The sequence below is a fragment of the Maylandia zebra genome, linkage group LG5 (genome assembly GCF_041146795.1).
Source record: "Maylandia zebra isolate NMK-2024a linkage group LG5, Mzebra_GT3a, whole genome shotgun sequence".
Classification (NCBI taxonomy): Eukaryota; Metazoa; Chordata; class Actinopteri; order Cichliformes; family Cichlidae; genus Maylandia; species Maylandia zebra.
Window position 1 is genome coordinate 40,635,231 of NC_135171.1, and position 21,008 is coordinate 40,656,238.

Sequence of the window (21,008 nt, forward strand, 5' to 3'; positions counted from 1 at the left end):
CGAAATGACTGATTCTTTGTGAAACATGACATCAGGGAGGAAGTAAAACGATGCTTTTCCAAGCACCCTCCAGGGTCTCACCATCACATTTGGACAAATAATCTTCAGGTCTGAAGGAAAGTTCAGACAATCAAGGGAAATTGAATTGATGCATATTTAGTCAAAATGTTTGTTCTTTAACCAATATTAGTTAATAAGTTGGCTGTCCTGCTGTTTCTCCCGTATTATAGTGATGTTTCCACAAAACATTCTTAAATGAAATACAGGCAGGAATCATTTTACTCGGTTTTATGGAAAAATGAACACTGAACTCAACTTTACCTTCATGTTTTTATTAAATTTTGTTCATCTTACAAATTAAAAACAACTTAAACACACAAAATTAACTTCAAGTTCACATTCTCCAGTAATCTGTAAAAATAAAGTCGAAGAGTGTTTTTCTTAACAATGACCCAACTTCATGTATATACAGTTTAATGTACATTACATGGGAAAACATATACAAATAAATCAAATGTCCAGCTGATTTGGGGGCAAATAAAAACAGAAGGCGCCCACTGAATGAGCAGTAAACAAAAGACACACATCAGAACTATTGATCGGTATCAATCCTTATTGCTTAGAGTGATTTTACGTCCTCATCTGCTGCTCCACTGAGGAGGAATCACTGCGGTGCAGAGTGATGAAGAGCATAATAATTAATCATTTATATACAAATCTACAAGCTTGCTGTAAAACTGTGCAGCGGGAGGAACGAGCCTCCGTTACGAGGAAAGCTGAGGAACATAAATGTAGATTCTCGACACAGATCGTCTCATCCGACGTAAACAAAATGCCCTACGACCCGACTTTCCCAGAACATGACGAGCACCACGAAACATCCTGGCGTTGCTTCTACTATTCACAGCACAGATCGCTCCCTGTGCCGAACAACGAAAGTAAAACTGTGACCGAGACTAACCGAGGCCGCTGGAGACAGGCTGTCGCAAATGTGACTGCAAACCTTAAGGCAGGATGATCAAGGCACGTGTTGTCGTATTCCCAGGAGCAAAGGTTACTAAACTTCACTTTACTGTTTGTGACTGGATGTGAGATTTCTGTCAGGCTGCGTATTTCCAGGTTTGGGCTTGTTGGAATAAACTGTAGAGTTCAAATTGATTAATCATCATTATTTTGATTGAATGATTGTTTCACTTATAGTCACGATTAAACAATAATGATATGTTATCTTTAATCTTCTTAAAGATTCTCATTGTCATCGCTTTAACAGTGCAAACTGAATATTTTGAGAGATTTTAATTTTTCCCATAATAAAAAATCTTATGTTTTACTTAGTGGTAGCACATGGCATGACTTGTTTACAGAGCAGAAACAGTCGACTGTCAGAATAAAAGTCTTTGTTTGGTGGGTGACTCACTGATCCCTTCATTTACTTAATGAGAACAAAAAGAAATGAAACAAAAAATCACCTCAGATTCAAACTTCTCCAATAAGAACTGTGGAAGTCGCGTCACAACATGAAACCCAACAATGTGATCGTATTAAACTGCAGAATTTCAGCAGTATTACTGTCAATGATCTTTTTTTAAACCGTCACCATATTGAGAGCTGAGCCCCAGGCTGGGATCCAGTCAGATAAACGTTAGTTTCCATCTGAATGTAGCATAAACGTTCACTAAAGGCGAGAAAAATCTCTGTGGAGGAAACAATTCTTCAGCCCTGTTATTACAAATATTATCATAATCTTAAAAAAAGAACAATAACTGCAGAATCCTAAGTTTACCCAAAGGAAGAATTCAAACTGTTGCTCAGGAATGTCGCCGAGTATAAAAATGTAAAGAAATGCCCACATGAAAGCCTCTGGAGTGTTGAAGGCAAAAATTCACATTTCGATGGTTTTCACGTGTCAGCAAACAGTCAGTGGCTTATCTTTAAAACCTATTTCACCTATGAGAACATATTTACTCAGGTAGTGACTGTAGTTGAATCATGAAGTGCAGATTTAGTAAAAGTGTGATTTGTTTGGTAAACTATGACCTCAAAAAAAGCCAAAAACCTCTCGTTTGATAAACGGGAAACCACGCAGAGCCAAAATGGCTCCTCAAGAGTCTTAGTTTCCTGTAGGGCTGAGGTCTGAAGACCAAACTTGAGCAATTTCCAAGATCTCAGAGTCTTTTCTTTGTAATATAAGATACCAGATGAATGTTCCGGAGTCACAACCTCTCTGATGGTTCCAGTCTAATTCGTGCCCTTGAGCTCAAAGCGGCTGTACACTTGCTTGGGCTTCATCTTGTTGTATTGGTTCACCAGGTCCAGCTTGCTGTGGCCCAGCGTCATTCGTTTCTGGTCCTTCCGGCTTATTATACCGACCGGAGAAAGCGGCGGCGGTGGACTCTGCTGACTCTCCGGCTCAGTTGGAGAAAGGTCCGGTCCTCCCCAGGGTGAGCCGTGAGGAGACGGAGTCCTCCGGAAGTTGTAGGCGTCCCTGTCTTTAGAGTTGGATGACAGGAAGTAATCTGAAAGCTTGTTGAACATCCCGCTGGGGAGCCTCTGCTTAGGCGGCGGTTTGGTGTCATTGACTGGGGAGGGTATTGAGGAGGGGAAGAGATCTTGTTTGTGATCGTACAGCCCCAAACCCTGAAACTTGGTAGAGGTTCCACCAATATTTCCCCGCAAGACATCTGCTGTGTTGGGTTTGTTCCACTCGATACCCATCGCTTGACCGTAGGCCGGTGGCGGGCGATCGGGAATTGGGGCGAAATTGATTCCCCCATTAGCAGAGCTTCGCCCTCCTGGTGTAGGGGTCTGTCCTCCCGATCGGTCGCTCAGTCCTCTTCTTTCAGGGCTCAGGTGGGAGCCAGCTGCAGCCTCCTTATCATGACTTTGCGTGACCTTGTAGACCGTGTTTGAGGACATTCCAGGTGCAGCCTTCACACTGGAGATGCTGTTACTCGATTGGCTGCTAGAGTTTTCGGAGCACCCCCTGTCCCGCTGCCTGTGGAAGAAGAAAAGTTAAAAGTGGCACACTGAAGTTCTGTTGATTTCATAGAGAGATTATATTTCCATCATGATGTCACATAAATCAAGTTTCAAAGAGTTTTTGCGGCAGCTGTCATTCACATAATTAACTCAGGAAAAAAGCTTCTGATGAAACTCGGAAAAAACTAAAACCTTGACAGTAATCAGAATGAAAGCGTCTCCCCTTACAGCGAATACCTTCTTACCTTTCAGACAGTAGATCCAGCCCGTGGCCTGGGCTGAGCCCCAGAGCCAGGCCGGGGGCAATCATGGGAGGGTACGGTGGGTAGTACGGCATCCCGTCCTCCTCCGGGTTGTAGAAACAGTCGATGATCTGGGAGTCGGCGTACAAACAGCGAAACTCTCGGTCAAAGCTGTCAGCGATGCGCCCCGAGAAATGCATCACCATGTTGCTGTGCACCTGAGCCGACAACCAGGTGAAACTGGAGAGAAGAGGTCAAAGGTTAGAGTCAGACATCTGCCTCCTCTGTTTTTTGGATTTAAGCATACATAACAGAGTACAAGGTGTGAGATGGATGAGCTATTGAAATAGAACCACACTCTTCCCCATAAACTTCCTTCACATCCGATGAATGAAAATCAGGTCGAGCGATCGGCATTTTGACCGGCAGCCATCGCAGAAGCATGAGAACAAAGGGACATAACCTGTCCTCCTCTGAGGGATCGAAAAATAGCAACCAAGCTGAAAAATCCAGATGTGCCTGAGAAGATGACCCTGAATGGAAGATCTGCCGAATGCAACTTAACTCAAGTTTTGGATTTTTTTCCTGAGACCTTTATGAACTTTTGGACTTGAACTATTTTACTGCTGATCTGGTAAATGGCCTGTATTTGTATAGTGCTTTACTTAGTCCCTATGGACCCCAAACTGCTTTACACTGCATTCAGTCATCCACACATTCACACACTGGTGATGGCAATCGCACTGACAGAGGCACTGACTGGTACTCAAAGGGAACTTACTATAAATGCATTAATGTGTGTTTAAGTAATAAGTATATAACAATAATTATTGAACTATATGTGTTTAAAGACAGAAAGGCCAAAGTGAATTTTAGGTGCAGTCGCCTCTCTGCAGGTGCTGGACGGCAGCAGCTGAGATGGATTTGTCAAAGTTCTGATTTGAACCTCGCTCAGCAGCATTTAGCAGTATTTGATGCATCAGTTATGTAAAAGATCAAATCACACTCGGTGCAGCTGCCGATTACCAGGTGGCATTTCAAGTACAATGAGTTCACGCAGATAAAAATCAGAAAGTGAAAGCAGTTCTGGATAAGAGCCTGAATAGATCGAGGCTTGATGTTTGTCATGTGTGACAGGTTTTTCTGCCATCATGTGCATGAAATCTCAAAATTATGAAACACAAACTGAGGCTGAGACTCGGTACCTCTCAGCTGTGTCTGTGTAAATTATCTCCCTCCACCTCCAGCTGATAAACAGCCCTGCAGTGAGTGTTAACTATTTCCTGGATGATGATGAGTCAGTGCAATGACTCATCAGTTTATCAGCTGGCGAGAGGTGGACGCGAGGTGCACGAACACCGAAGGCGTCTAACTGAGCAGCAGACACTTTACTGCATTTATGTGCAGGCGAGACAAAGGTTCAGCATTAGACGACCACACAGACGTCTGAGTTTTAGCCACATTACAAAGTTTCTACAACTAAAAGATTAAGATGTTCGACACCTTTTCATTAACAAGTCACAAAATGTACCAGCTGTTTACAGATACACAAAGCAGGGTGAGTGGGTGGATGGATGGTGCGTTAGCCGAGCACCAGCACACCCTCATCAACACCAACCATCATGATACATGTTTGTTTAAACAAGCTTTAAACAGCATATTGTTTAACAATAATACTCATGTTAGAGCCAGCATTACTAACATACACTCTGACCGGTCTGAGCTGCTAACAGCAGGGGCCTTGGTTTTGTTGTTAGCCATTTAGCTAATCGCATATTTGCTACTTTAGCCAAACTAGCATTCGTGCACATTTAAACCCTGCAGAAGGACTCGTTTTCAAGGACACCTCGTACTTCTACAGACACAAGTTAATGACACAGAGTCTGTATCTGTTTCATCTCCATAAACAGAACCTGTAATACATTACTAGACTTTGTATTGTGTATTTAAATGACAGCAGAGTGTTTGGTTGAAGAACAAAGTGCCAGCTAAGTTTGTCCCTGTAATATCTGATCTCAGGCCAGTTGGCAGATTTGATTCTGATTTGCACAAATGTGAACCGGACAGCATCTCAATGATATCAGAGCAGGTGTAATTCATAGTTTAACTGATTCACTGGCATCTTCAAAGCAACACAAAGAACTTTAATACTCATGGAAACTTAAAAGGAAATTTACAGATTTACGAAACCGATTCTTTTCTGATTGTAATCAAGCCATTACAGACTTGACTGTGTGAGAACAAAGCAAGACAACCTCAGAGGAACCTGCAGGACGGCGTTCCTCAGCACTAAACCACTCAGTGCTCAGCTATGTTTGATATGATTCATCTGAATTCCTGATTAGTTCTGAAGAAGAACAGCTCAGAGCACACCTTCATTATCTAAACACCCGATACACATAAATGGTAATTTTACTGTCTTCCGGTTCAGATCATTAAAGTTGTGGTTTAATTAACAAACAAGTCATAGAACTGTAAATGAGGTCGCGTTAGGATGCTCAGCCGTTTAAGATGAACTGTTTCCAGTTACCTGCTGCTTCCTGGAGCACTTAAAGCCTTTGTGACAGTGCACCTGTTAGCTGTTCAGGTGATAAATGTCTATACTGAAAGCATTCAGCCTGAACGTGCTTCACAGGACTTTACCCCCATTTATAGCTTCATAAACAAATACTACTTCTGAGGACCATAAAGTAGACTGGAGCTAGTGTGTTTCTGTTGTCTGATTGGCCGTTGTTGGGTGGTTGCCTCTGAGATTGCTGTGTTGGGGTCTTTTTGGTAATATTTGCATAGTTTTTTTGCTGGTTGCTGTGGATCTCTATTGTGTTGCTCTTTACTGGTTGCCTTACTTGCCCTTTGAAATATACTGGTTTCTGTTGATGCTTAGGACATCACGGTCTCGTTTTAGCTTTAAACGATTTACTGCAAATGTTATATATTCTTTGAGATTAGCAGATTCAGATATTCTCTGCATAATATCCGGTAATCTGTGTTGATATTTGGTTCTCAAACAAGCTAATCAGTTTTACAGCTACAGGCTCGGCGCTTCCCAGGAATCAAGTTACTTTTATTTGATCCAATATTGAAGTGATAAAGTTTGTAGTAGGTGTAGCAGAGGGGGTGACCTCACCCTTCATTCCACAATCAGCAATGGAATTAGAAGCCTGTCAGCCTGCGGGACTCCGCCCTCTTACCTGCTACATACCTGAAGCAACACTTAATCCTCCCAAAACAACACTGTGTGTTGCAAAATTAGAGTTCCTTTGAATGTAAAAGACAAAACAGAATCAATTTAATGAAACAAGAAGCAGAGCAGGGCAGAGGTGAAAACATAGAGAAGGAGACGAGTGTGCGAGTGAATGAATGAAGGCGACACACCTGAAACAGGTGACTAAGGTTAAAGAACGAGTATGAAAATATTTCCACTCAAGTATGTTTTGCAAACTATGAATGTTGAGCTGACTACGTAGAAATCTACAGGAAAATGGAGTACGGTGTTCAGAAAGGATCAATCCCGACTTCGTCCTTTGGACAGCGTGTTTCCCCAGACTTCACTGTGGCGCTGCCTTTAAGATTAGATGCAGGGAACAAAGACCTTAAAGCTCAGCACAGATAATAGGAGAGGCTTTAAGGTGACTGCAGTGTGTGCCATGATGTATACATACCTGTGTACAGGAACTATGACCTAAACAACGAGTCCAAAAAAAGCCTTAACTAGCTCCGTACAATCAGCAGCTGTCTGCAAAGTTAACTCAATATAAATTTGTCCCAGAGTTTTACGAGCACCGTGCAGCTGCGTGACACAAAGTCGTTAAAATCACCAGAATTTTACAGCACAAACTGTCCACCAGCTTCACGGCTATATTACAGCAACACACACACACACACACTTTGAAGCACATCACAGGGACTTGTAGTCTTTTCCTTGAGACTTAAACAGTCCGAGTCGTCTACAAGAATTTAACCATTTAAATTTTGTGGTTTAATCCCTTTAAGGAAGACGAGTCCCGAGATTTACAGACTCAGTGCAACATGAATAAAACAAAAACTGCTAAAAAAAAAAACATGGTGCTCCGTCTGAGCTGCGGATGAGTAAGCGACAGCAGAATTCACACTAAATTTCTGCTTTGAAACTTTCCAAACACGTTTTAAGCCCTTTTTCAAGATGAAACACTAAATTCTGCTGCTAGAGCTGCTCACACCTCAGTGCTGCTGTAGTCATCTATGTTTCAAACCCCACTAAGAGTCAGGATATATATAGGATATACAGTATATATATATTATAAGTCCAAATAAAAATATTTGGACTTATAAATAAAGCCCTGCGAGAGATTATAACTGACAGGTAAATGAAATAAGCAGCTTATATCAGGCTCATCTGCAGGGCGATAGTTTTATTCTAGCACTCCAGGTTGTTGCTATCAAGGCTGACGAGTGCACGGCCGTTTGTGAGCGTGCGTGGAGAGACGATGCGCTCATCAAACATTTGCATCTCCTAAATGGTCCTGCCTCTTTGCGAGTGGTTATAGGGCTGGCCGTGGCCGCCCCGTGGCTCTGCTCCTATGGACGGTAGGCCTGACTGATGAAAAGCATCACAATCTAGTAAATAATGATCTTTTTCAGCAGTTTAAAAAAAGAAGCATCAATGAGGTCTCTGCTGGTGCCTGCAGCTCTCATCCTTACCCACCTGCTGAGTGTGTCGATGTAATTACAGGTATTACTCAGGTATTCCCACAGCAGCTCGTGGCCTACAGTTGCTCAGCTGCACAACGCGAGCTTTGTCACGCTGCTTATCCGATCAGACAAACCCATCACGCCGTCCGAGCTCCGCCAGCTTCCTGCTGTAATCTGCTGCTGGATGCAAAGTCGGTGCGAGGCTGCTAAAAGGAGAACGGCCCGCTCGGCTCAGCTGACATTAGACACGTTTTTATGTTTGCATTTTATTCCTGCTACAGTTTTTACCTTTTTACTACAGCCAAGTAAAAGCAAAGCAACATTACACGGGTATAAGACCATCGCAGCTGCCGCGGTGCTGCTGTTTGCCTTTATTTAGTTCAGTAAGACGTCCAAACTTCTGCTTCTCTCCGAGCCTAAGAATGACCGACCGTTTTATCCCTCTGTCCCTCAGTCGCATACAGTGAAGATAAAAGATGGACGCGGCTACAGTGACATGACACACGGGTTAGTTAAGTCTTGGAACCCTGAGCCGAGCGTTTCAGCTTTAACTTCAGGAAAGTGCTGCAGTCCCACATGTTACAGAGAATATCCTTAAAGCAGCTTGATGCACTGACTGTGTGCGCTCAAAGAAAGACTGAGGAACAGGAAATATGTCAACTGCAGGAGGAAGACGATCTTCATTCGAAGAGCAAGATTTGTATTTGGTTCATCTTTTAAGGACTGTGTGTGTGTGTGTGTGTGTGTGTTTGTGTTTGTGTTTGTGTGTGTGTGTGTGTGTGTGTGTGTGCGCGCGCATGTTCCTCACCTGTAGGATCCGGCGATGACCTCGTCACAGTCGATGATCATGAACTTCTCCAGGACTTGTCCGGTGAATTTCTTGCCGCTCTTGGTGCAGTACGTGTCGCCACAAACGCTGCGAACACGCATGTTCTGCACACACACACACACACACACACACACACACACACACACACACACACACACACACACACACACACACACGAGGAAGATGAAATTATAAACAGCAATTTCATGGATCCAGAAACAATAAGCTGTTGTTCTTGTAAAGACCATAAAACTTTTAATTTGACCTGAAATCTCGTTTCTCAAACATGGAAAAAGTTTCGACTCTTTACAGACGAACCAGCAGAACAAGCAAGAACACCGACTTCATCACATCTGACCGACAAAGTCGTCACTTTGAGATGTAAGAAATTTTACGTCTTTTTTTCACTATTTCAATGATAAATACATTAACTGGCAAAAAGCGGATGAATAATTCCAGCTTCTAATGGGACTTCTTACAGGTTCAGTCTCATTGTTATTCTCTTTAAGACTCTAATGTCGGCCTTTGGTGTGCCCCATCTTTGAAATAAGCTGCTCTGGCTCCGCCTCCTTTAAAACAGCTTTATTCTAACTGGTTGTTACAAATAAATGGAAGATTTCTACAGTAGGTGGGCGGGGCTTCTCAGCTGTGCCTGAAATGACCATATTTGGGATGTTTTCTTTCTATGACATCCTGCAGAGTCAGGAATGGAAAAAACTGCGAGGCCCGAGCTCTGGGGATTACGTGCAGTCAGTTCACTTTCTCCTGTTTAATATGAGCGCCTGAGGGCGTCGCTCATGTTTGCCCCTCGCGGCCCTGCAGTCAGTGCTGCTGTGTGCTGTACTTACACTGAGGTGAGAGTTCTGAATATCCAGCGCGGAGCACATGCCTGTGAAGTGTCCGAGGTTCTTCTCGTCCAGCAGGATGTAGACGGGGACTCTGCGCTTGTTGGACGCCTCCATGAGGTCGCAGAGCAGGTCCACGTCCGTGAACACGTCCATCACCACGGCAATCACCTGCAGGAAAGCCAGACGTTAGCACAAAGTGTTTAGTGGACATTTCACGAGCCTCTTTATGAATCTGCGAGGATCACCCTGACCCTCACCGCTCAGGACCAAAGGTGTTTCAGAAGCTGCTGACTGAACTTTGTTCTTGTTCCTGTGATCTGAGTTTCCACGCACAGAGCAGGTTTACGGTTATTTCCTCTCAGGTTTAAGATTTCACTGTCTCTTGAAAACTCTCCTGTCGTCTCTGATCCATAAAGCCGACCTTTGTTCAGCTCGGCCTCTCAGTCACTGAGCTGTCTTTACTGACTCTGGATGTTGTATAAGTTAGAAACTCCAGAATATAGGCCAAACTGTGAGGGTTTAATAGGTTAGAAACTGGAGCAAAGTGAAGAAATTATCAGAAAACAATTAACTGACGCACTGCAGCTTCATCAGTCGAGTTAAACTTGAAATAAAGCCTGACTTCTCTCTCGGGGACGTCCCTGCTCCGGTCACAGGCTGCAATGACCTTCGTTTTCGGTGCTTCTCCTCTGAGTAAAATCCTGGATCCAGATCTTTCCTGTCATGTATTTTTCAGCTTAAAATTCTGAAATTCAGCTTGTGGATGAAACCCGAGATAAACCCGACTGAAACGCAAACGTGTAGATCTGTTTAAAAGTCAGCTTCTGTTTGTGCTGTGTACCAGTCGATTACTGGGGTCTTAAAGAAAACATGATGACTGATTTTTTACTGTTTCTAAGCAGATTTGAGGTCATTTGTTTAAGTTTTTAAGTCTGTTACACTCCATGACCTGTAATTTAACTGCCTCATGCTGCTTTTTGTTTTTCATGTCATTTATCTCCTAAAAGTTTCAGAGGTCAACATATGTTCAAGTTATCCATGTGATACAAGCCTGCACTCTGCACACACTCTGGGAGGGGATATCCCTAATATGGTCATCTCAGGTACCGAAGCCCCACCCTCCTGCTGTTCAGATCTTCGAGGGGCAGCCAATCAGACTGAAGTTGACTGAAATAGCTCGTTTCAGGTCGGGTCATGCAAAGCTACACCTGGCCTTAGTTTGTAGGTTTAACACACAATAATAACATGGACTGACAACCACTAGCACTTTATATAGCCTCTGTAGAAACTATCTACACCCTCACTTATCTTAACTGCACTACTGTATAGCTCTGTGTAAATAATCATTCTGTACATTCGATAATCTTTAATCCTACAACTGTTTACAACTTGCACAGTTCCCATTTCTGTATAGCTGTATATCTCAGATTCCTGTAAAGTTATTTATTTCATATTCTGTATAGTTTTTCATATTTATATCCTGTTCATATCCTGTACATAGCTTGTACTCACTACAGCCTGTACATACTTAGTTATAGAATATTCACAACATACTTCATACCGTGTACATTATAACATACCATAATAGACCCATTTCTGTAATATACTCACATATCTATATTATTGCTAATATATATTGTAATATATCTATATCACTAAAGCACTTCTGGATGGATGCAAACTGCATTTCGTTGCCCTGTACCTGTGCATGTGCAATGACAATAAAGTTGAATTCTATTCTATTCTATTCTATTTAGCCCGAGATAATCAGGCTCAGGTTTTAATCTGTTCCTCAGGCTAAAACTGGAGGTCAAAGGTCATTCACAGTTACAACCCTCAATGCTATATCTGAGGAAATCAGGTCAGCTGAGTGAGTGACCTGTGAGAGACGCTAAAGGTGAGCGGGGTTAACATTTTCACTCGTGGGCCATCATCATGAAATTTCTCTGCTGATTACTGACGTTAGAATTATTTCTTTATGCAGGCCAAGTCTGCTCAGCTGTGGAGCAAAGGACAACTCTCTGAAGTCAACAGGGACAAACTGCTGTTTGTTTACTGCTTTGAGCCCACTGGAGGTGTTTCATTGACTGCTGTTTGAGCAAAACCAAACACTGTCGGGGGGCTCTGGGTATCTGACGCACAGCTTCAGAATTTTCTGACATTTTTTGATCTAAACAATAAAAAAAATTCCATTTAAATACAGGAAGTAAAAAGCGTTCTTGGAAAAACTGAATTTCTCAGAAGAGCACTTTTATTAAAACAACGTGCAGATTTGAGTAGAGCTCCCAGATTTATGACCTATGAAAAGATAATTGCAGCTTCACAGAGTCTCCACAGCTGGATTAACCTGTTCTGTGTCCCCGGGGTAAAGCCGTGCTGCTCAGGCCCACTGATGGTGTTAAAGTGGGAGGAGCTAAAACAGCTCGTTTCAGGCTGCACAAAGGCCCAGACTAAGATACACGAGGCTTATTTCATACTGAGAATCATGCAAAGCTGCTGTAACAGAGCCCAAGGATGAAAACCTGCAGCAGGATGGGTTTGCATTAAGGCTGCACCGTGACATTTTCATTTTTTAGCTATTTAAAAACATTTATGAATCTTTTAAAGTAAATGAATAAAAATAATCTCTCACATCTTCAGATATCTTTAAAATCCAAGACATTTGATTTATTTTATTTTATGTGGGACAAAGAAAAGCTCCAGATCTTGTCAGAAGGTGCAATAATCACAAAAACCTGTAGATAATCCTATTTGTATCAGCTGATCAACTAATCAATAATCCATTTAACTCCAGTTTGAGTTAGATTGTGTCTGAAGAATTCACTGTAAGCTTATGTAATAGTATTATCATACCTTAAGTTTTGCAATATTATGATATTTTGTTTGTAAGGTGATGTAATGAGATTACAATGTTTGACTGGTAGTAAATCGTTAGTAAAACTGGTAATGACTTTTATCTGACCCAGCTGAACACATGCATCTGCCTTTAATGAGCTGCTGTCATTGAAACAGAGGGACTCCGGGGGTCCGGGCCCCGGGGCCACTGCACACTCTGCTTTAACTTAAATTAATAATGAAGACTGCTGCGCTGCTCACCTGCAGGCCGGATGCTGCAGGATGGTTTTACTCTGAGCCAGGCCTGCGTCCTGATTCACTTCATTTGCATTTAGGTTTATCTGTCACTAAATTAAGGAGGTCAAAGTTCAGTTACTCTCCTAATATGCTGAAATGAAGCGAAAAGAGCCGTTGGAGGAACAAACGTGCAGCTCTGAGAGCAGCTGTTTGTCTGCTGCATCAACCAACTGACGAAATGCATCCAGAGTGTCATTTGATCTGAAACCCGCTGAGTCGGCACAGACGTGTGGGAAAGAGGTCGGCGTCTGAGAGAAAACAGCTTCTCCTGCACGGACGCACAGACTGGTCAGGTTCATGTAAAAAAACGCCTCACATTAAACACGTCTATTTATACACACAGGAGGAGGAAGTGACTCACACGCAGCGCGTGCCCGACTGTCTGCCAACAAACCTACGGAGCTTCTCATTTGACTGTTACGTGATCGCTGATCGGGAGACGACGTGCAAAACGCTCTGAATGTAAAGTTACAGAAAGTCTGAGAAGCGGCGGAAAACTTGGTTTAAGGGTCTTTGATCTGTCGCCTCGTGGTTGTTTTTGTGGAGGTCACGAATACAGCAAAGAGGTCGGGGGCGCCGGGGGGGTCAGCGGGCGCCGTGCGGGGTCAGAGTCTCTGTTTAAAAAGAAGCTTTACACTAGACGAAGAAATACCAACAAACAGATGCCAAAACTAAGCGATGGAAACCTGCTACCACACACACACACACACACACACACACACACACACACACACACACACACACACACACACACACCATCTGCAAAGAGACAAGAGAAACAAAAAAGGAGAAAAAGGCTGCAGCGTCAGTGCAAGATTATAAAAGCTACATAATGAATAAAAAACAGCTACTCGACAAGGAAAAGTACTGCAGACCAACACAAAGGTTCAAGAGTAACACAAACCTGTCTCACATGCCTCAAACACAAAAGACGACTTTAAAAGAGACTCAAAGTCAGCGAGAACGAAGAAAATGATGCAAATGTTAAACAGACACAAAAGATGGAAACTACACCGCAGTGTGCGTGTGTGTGTGTGTGTGTGTGTGTGTGTGTGTGTGTGTGTGTGTGTGTGTGTGTGTGAGAGAGAGCTCGGGGGTTTGTTCCTAAACAGCGGGCAGTGTGACAGCCAGCCCTCTGCTCCCTGGACCTCGAGCAGCCGGCCTCGAGCTCACAAGCTGATAAGAAGAGATCAAAGATGGCGGGCGGGCCCCGGCCTGCTCGCGCTGTTTGTAAGCAAGCCGGGTGAAAAATGCTCCAGGGACGGATCCACGCAGTGAGCTGCACCTCTGTTACTCCAAATGAAGACTTTGTCCTGGTTTCGAGCCTCCACACTCGTGCGTCATCATTAAAAGGACAAAAATGGACAAAAGTGCAAAGATTTTTTCCATTTCTCGACTTCAGCTGCCAAACGACGTGTCAACAGCAGCGTCTCAGCCTCAGTGTTATTACCGTGTTGAGCAGCGACTGTAACGTTTGATCTAATCTCAGCTTCAAGAGGAAATTCAGCCTGACTTTAGTCAGTTATAATGATTTCCCTTTGTTCATTTGACTGTATTCAGGCTTCATTTCCTTCTTTGTTATCATCTCTTTGAAGCCGTTTCACTGGTCGCATTATTGGCACGTAGCACTTGTGTTGACTCCGTCTGTGCGCAGCACTTAAAGCTGCTCTGATCAGCCTGAAACGTGCAGCACAGCTCAGGCTTACAGACAGCGCTACACTGGGAGTAATAATGGGCAGAATATGTCTTTGAGCGCAGAGCTGCTCCACACACAGAGTGAGGTCACTGATCCCAGCTGCTGACAGACGACTGTGTTTACACAGTGCGCCACAAACTGGTCTAACATGCAGAGAGCGACATGCTTTGGATCACACTAAACATTTAGCTGCAGTAACTCAGCTTTAAAAAAAAATCATTTTGCACATAGTTTACACTTGAATATGTTTCCAGCTCTCCACATCTGAAGCTTTTATTTTGTCCTGTCTGATGTTTTCACAGGTTTGAGGTGGACACAACGTGACTGCTGAGAACTTGGTTGGACTTTATTTATAAGAAGCTTTTTCACAGTGTGTTATGAACCCCAACGAGAAAGCTGCTGCTTTGTTTCTGTGACTTATGTCAAAGGTCACCAGGATAAACTCTCCTGGTCCAGCTGCAGCTTTCAGTCTGAAAAATGCAGATTTTGAGACAAAATCATTTCCAGCTTTTCTCTAAAGAATAAGAATAAATAATCCGAGTTTACAGATGTGTGACTGGACTGTGGGAGACTATAAGAGCACAAATATTCAGACCACTGTGAGAACAAAGCACACACTCATCAATAATACAGTCTGAGCTTTGACCTCTGCTCTGCCGTGACTGACCGATCAGCTGCTGGCTGCTTTCAGGAATAATCGACTAATCGATGCAAAGCGGCCTCCTGTTTCAGGCTGTTTAATAAAAGATCGCAGACAGAGATGATTCTGTTTCCGGTCCCTCAGAGCGCTCTTACCTTCTTGGCCTTGTTGATCAGGGACCTGATGAGGTCTTTGATGTTGTGGCTTTTGTCTCTCTGGAAGTAGATCTGAGTCTCCGACGGTCCGTATCTCGTCGGTGTGTCCGGCCAGCCGAGCTCCAGCATCGGCGGCTCCTCGTCGGACATCATGGGGAAGTAAGTTCCAGAAGTTAGCTCGGACACGGCGTCCCCGTCCCCGAAGTCCCGGTCCCCGGGCCCTACGCCGTTGCTGTCGGAGCCGCCGCACGTCTTGCTGGCCGCATGCTGCGTGATGTAGTGGATCTCCAGCGGGGAGAGGAAGTTCACCTCCCGCTCCTCGGTCAGCACCTTGCGGTACTCCTTCTCCCCGTGCTCCAGCAGTGCGTCCGTGGCCAGCCGGGCCGCCTCGTTGTGGCTCAGCTCCAGCGTGGAGCCCTGCCGCCACGGGTTCTTCACCTCCTCCAGGCGGGTGGCGAGCTTGCCCAGCGGCTTCCTGCCGTTAGAGGCCGGCCTCAGGCCCTCGGAGCTGATCATGGTGCTGCTGCGGTCAGCAGGTGCGGGATTAGGCGGGTACACCGGGTCTCTGACCCCCCCTCCCCCGGGATTTGAATAGAGAAATAAGGTGCGCGGGGAGGTCGGGGCAGGAACTACCTGCTGCTCTGCTCCGAGAACATTGAAGAAAATCCCAAAGTGCGGATTATGTGAGACCACAGCGGGCAGTAATCCGCCCCGGCAGGAGCAGCCCTCCGCTTAATCACTCACAGAGTCCTGGGAGTTAAAGGCGCAGTTCAGTCCTTCTCTGAACAGTCCGAGCCCGCAGCAGCTGCTGTGTCTGCTGCGCCCTGACGCTCCTAATGGTCCCCCCTTCTCTGGTTCCCGGTGCGCTGAGCAGGATGTGAAGTCCCAAGAGCCTCTTCAGCGCAACGGCCGCCTCCTCTCCCTCAGCCCGTGTGTGTCCGTGTGTGTGTGAGAGAGACAAAGTGTGTGTGTGTGTCAGTGTCAGGTGTGCAGCTTCTGTTCACCTGGCTCTACCTGTCCCGTCCCCGATCTCGGACGTGGACAAGCACCTCCCATCATTCCCGTTGTCAAGCCAACCGACTCACAATAGGTAACCCACCCCTTTGAGAGGACTTTCAAAATAAAGCTCCAAGAGAAAGCGGGAGAGAGAGAGAGCGAGAGAGCGCTGCAAATAAGTAGTTTAGTAAATTAACAAAACAGTAATATATATACGCGTGAAAACGATTACACTGAAACACAGCTACAACAAACATTTGAAAATAAATGTTAAAATAAAAAGATGTGATATAAATTGACATACAGACCAAAGCAATAATGAAAAAAAACTTTTTCTCATTGATATCATCTTAAATGTATCAATATAATGGGACAGAGCTACATATATGATGTATATGGGAAAAATCTGTTATAACAGATAACCGCAATAAATGATAGAAAACCTAAAAGTGATTGATATAAAAGATAAATGAGGAAAAAAGTCTAAAAAGATTCACATGAGCTAAAATTTATGGATAAAAGTAACATTAAAAAGTGATATATCAGTCTTACAGTGGACATAAATCTTCTGAAATAAAGCTAAAAGTCATATAAAAAGTGAAATGCTATTTGATATAAAAGTTGAAACACATATTTAAACAGTTGGAATAATGCTCGGATGGTTGGATCTCAGTTTCAATCCACATTGAATTCACTTTGAGCGCTTATATATTGCGTTTCTGTGCTTTTATTTTGAAGGGGACATTTCCCTAATTTTGTCCCTGTGATGTGGCTTTAGCTTCTTTTTGTTAGCAGGAGTTTAAATAAAGTTTCCCAGCAGCCAGTTGATTTCCTTCACAGTGGAAAGCTTCATCCTCTGGTGTGGGAAGTGCACACCTCTTAGAGGAAATATTGTTTTCTCTCAGTCTCACAACTGATGTGTGAAATGGAAAACGCTCCCCTGAGACTCCAGCCCAGGTAGCTGCTGCATGAAAGCTGAAACTCCAATTCACCTGAAAGCTCACACAGGTCCCTGCAGACTTTTACCTTCTGCAGAGTGCACAATAAACATGACGTGATGATTTACGGGAGGGCATCGGTCTGATTATGTGTACTTTACAGCAGCGGTCTCCAACCTTTTTTGCGCCATGGACTGGTTTGTGCCCAGCAATATTTTCACGGACCGGCCTTTAAGGTGTCGCGGATAAATACAACAAAATAAAACCAGTACCGGTACCGAAAAAAAGAAGATTTATTCATAACACACGTGAAAAGACCCAGGAAAACCGAGTTAACGATAAAAACGATAACAAAATAACGCTGAAAACCGATAAAAACCCTGAAAACCAAACATTTCACACCTGAGCCTCAACTCTCGCGGCCCGGTACCAAACGACTCACGGACCAGTACTGGTCCAAGGCCCGGGGGTTGGGGACCGCTGCTTTACAGCACGATGTATGCACAAACTGATAGGATGAAAGCCTCAAGTACCCAAAGCTGCAGTTCCTCTGACGTCCAGCAGAGGCTCCAGCAGTGAGTCAGTCCCCATGTTACACATTTACAGCAGAAATAAACATGTTTACAGCCAGATGCACAAACAGTTTGGGCTCTGCAGATAATGCCCCCTTCAAAACAACAGTTTTTAAGTGTTATAAAGGGGCGTGGCCTCTTTAACTGACAGGTGGCCTTAGCTGCTAGCTGTGTGCTAGGTTTCAGCTCAGCTAACTGGAGTCCCTGAACCCCACCTGTGGATTGTGTTTGTCCTTTTAGAAGCAGTTATTTCGAAGCCTCTTTCTATTTTATTTCAGTCATAACAAAAAAATAAATAAAATGCATGTATAGAATCACTAGAACATGTTTTTTACAGTCACTCCAAGTGATCTGCAGTTGCTTTATGTCATTTTGAGGACATTTCTGTCATTTTGTGGAGATTTTGTTATTAATTGTGCAGCTGTTCCGTTTCTGTGGGTGTTGCAAGGAACTAATCCTTATTTTAAATGACTCTTCTTTTCCCTGTGATTTGGTTATAAAGTTTTAAGATTTTATTTAACCCTTTGAAGTCATTTTGGTTTTTAAGCACAATCATTCCTGTGATTTCATTTCCCATTACAAACATTTTTAAGTTGTTAAAAACAAATAGAAAATGTGTTGTGTGGAGAAAGATTGACAGATGTAACAAAAGAAACAAAAAGTTGAGAACAAGGAAATGATTTCTCTAGAAGGTCACGGTCCTTCCAGAGAACTGAGCGGCAGTCTTTGGGTATCGTGTTACTTTTGAAAAATTCATCAGAAATTAAAGCGAATTACCTGCAGGAAAGGAGGCAGGAAAGGAGGCAGGAAAGGAGACGTCATTTTATTCATTCTGACAGGCTACATCCATCTTTTGACTACAGTTTGTGATTATAAACACACCTGGTACCCAGGTAGCTGCGTCCTCACATCCCTTATAGGAGCTTTGTGTCTTAACAAAGGCACAATCATCTTTGAACATGTGAAGATGGCATCTATATGTTATCTGATGTGATTTTTCATGATTTCACTGAAAACAGCAGAGGAGGAATCAAACACTTCACTTTAATGCTGCTGGTCTACATCATTTATCTTTTTAGTCATTTCAAATCTGATTCTGTGATTTTGTTGGTAGTTTTTTGTGTAATTTTGCTCATTTTTGTTACTTTGTTGTTTATCTTTTACAGTTTTCATTATGAGCGTTTCTGTGTTTTTCTAAATGTGCGATCTTTGTGTTGTTTTTTTGTTGTTTCATGAAAATTTGAATTGAATTGAATTGAATTGAATTGAATTGAAGGTTGATGCTCTGCTTCTCTGTGATGTGATCTGCATCTCCTACTTTGTTGTTCTGAGACTCTTTGTTGTTGCTTTCCATCTCTGTATTGTTGCTTTGTGTCATTTAACAGAGTTTTGCATTATTTTTATACTTTCATTGAACATTCTGGAGTAAATTTGATCTCATTTTAATGACTCGTTTCATCATTTTATCCTTTGTTTTGAGGGTGCTCTAAAAATAAAAAAATACCTGTGTGAGGAAGGATTGAGAGACGTGACAGAGCAAACTGAAAGCTGACACAATAACTTTAGTTTCATTATAACTTTACGTATTTCCAGAGAAGTGAGCAGCAGTGTTTGCATACCGTGTTTCTCTTTAGAAAATTCATCAGGTATGTGATTTCTGAAACGAAGCGAGTTCCTGTCAGGACGTCGGAGCACAATGAGGGCTCACCTGTGACTCTGCTCCCCTGGGCAACGGGACATGAAATGATGAATGGATCAGGTTTAATAAAAGCGTATTTTTCTGCCATAATGGGGTCAAACAGTCGCTGTGCGCTCACGTTTCTTTATCACAGAGAAGAAAGAAAGCTTTTACAACCACCTGCACAAATGACTCAGTCTGTATCCGCGACTGGACGTAAACATCCGTGAGGAAGGCCCCCATGACTTCATGTTTGCCCAACTAGGAGGTGAAGATACTCAAACCAAACATCAGCGTGAGGCCCGAGGTTCTGTTTGACATCATCTCTCTGCACCATTTGAATAAGTAAATACGCTGCTGCTTTGTACAGACTAACACTGGCTGATTTGCATGCAGTCTGTCCAGGTCATGAGACAGGTGGAGAAAAAAGCCAAACTGGGCCGACAGGTTAGCCTGGAGAGAAAAGATGTATTAACCGCAGTGTGAGGCGGCTCAGTCATAAACCTGAAGCTGGCACTCTGCCTGCAGGCCGTGAAAGTAGGCCACAGCCCGGTTTCAGTGCAACAGAAGGAGCTCTGTTCAAACCTGAGTTCCAAACTTTATCTTCTCTTTGAGCTCATTCAGACGTTCAGTCAAATTATGTCAAGACTGAGTTTTTGATGTTTTCTTGACCTCTTTATTATAAGCTCAAAGCTGACCTTTGGTCTGAGCTTCACATCAGACAAAGGTCAGTGCAAAGGTCAGACGAGCAGACGAACCCTCTGTGTGCTGGATGGGTTCATCGCGCGGATCAACACATCACCTTCCTGTCACTTATTTTTTAAAAAGTAAGAAATTATGAATTTTTGCCATCGGAAACAAAACTCTCGTTAGACACACCTGTTTACACACAGTCACCTCATGACTCAGGTGAGTCAGCAGGGAAGTCGCTGTGCCTGAGTCACAGTAATGTCCAGAAATCATAATGGAAACAAGTTGGAGGCTCACATGTTTTATGAACGTTAGGCTGAAACCACTGAGTCACAGGCGCTGAGAGGTCGGCACCGGCCTCGGCAGCTAAATAGGGAAAAAAAAAAATGGAACGATGTGACAAACATTACCAGCCGAGCAGCAGAGGAAGTGGAAGGACTGGCTTCCAGTAACATAAAGCACACATCAACACATTTTCACGAGTACAGTATCTTTATTAGTGATACGTTCGTGAATCAGCAGTCAGGTTTTTCTTCTTTATTGTGCTGATTGAAGATACGAAAAGTTATCACATGAAAAAAGAAAACGAAAATCTAATTTCCAAAAACATTTCCTTTTATCCACACGCCAACTCAACGTTCAAGGTTATTTGTTTTGAAACACAAGTTCATAAAAAATTGGAAACACAACAATTAAAGCAACAGTTGCAAAAAAACAAAATGAATATAGAAACAATTATATCAGGTAAACAAAAAGTGACTGAAAATAAGAAAAAGCTGTCAGAAAAACAAAAAAAATAAACGTATAAAATTGAGCAACTTTAATCAAACCTCCTTTAACGCGCATCAGGCCACGTGGCTGCTCGTTCATTTGAGTCAGTAGGATGATGACTTGGTGAAGTTCTTCCACAGAAATCAGTTTTAACAAAAAACTTCAAATTCT

The 21,008-nt window shown here is 43.2% G+C and overlaps 1 protein-coding gene and 1 long non-coding RNA gene across 2 annotated transcripts; one reads left to right on the forward strand and one right to left on the reverse strand.

Moving 5' to 3' along the window:
- Window positions 1-316: 316 nt before the first annotated feature.
- Window positions 317-16,265, reverse strand: fam83c (family with sequence similarity 83 member C). The gene is made up of 5 exons (XM_004558989.5): window positions 15,193-16,265; window positions 9,570-9,737; window positions 8,701-8,825; window positions 3,225-3,461; window positions 317-2,995 (listed from the first exon to the last, which is right to left on the reverse strand). Exons 1-5 carry the CDS (start codon window positions 15,706-15,708, stop codon window positions 2,239-2,241), a joined length of 1,803 nt encoding a protein of 600 aa, XP_004559046.1. The 5' UTR covers window positions 15,709-16,265; the 3' UTR covers window positions 317-2,238.
- LOC143418684 (uncharacterized) lies at window positions 8,705-12,019 on the forward strand. The gene is made up of 4 exons (XR_013098725.1): window positions 8,705-8,789; window positions 9,034-9,102; window positions 11,366-11,466; window positions 11,554-12,019. It is a non-coding gene; the product is annotated as an uncharacterized LOC143418684 (long non-coding RNA).
- Window positions 16,266-21,008: the final 4,743 nt, after the last annotated feature.

Bases quoted from the DNA above. Each gene is read 5' to 3' on its own strand.
- fam83c (XM_004558989.5), bottom strand. From the start codon at position 15,708: ATGATCAGCTCCGAGGGCCTGAGGCCGGCCTCTAACGGCAGGAAGCCG. The intron at 8,826-9,569 runs GTAAGTACAGCA...GTGTGTGTGCAG, and splicing joins TTCAGAACTCTCACCTCAGT to AACATGCGTGTTCGCAGCGT. The intron at 2,996-3,224 runs GTAAGAAGGTAT...CTTCTTCCACAG, and splicing joins CTGGATCTACTGTCTGAAAG to GCAGCGGGACAGGGGGTGCT.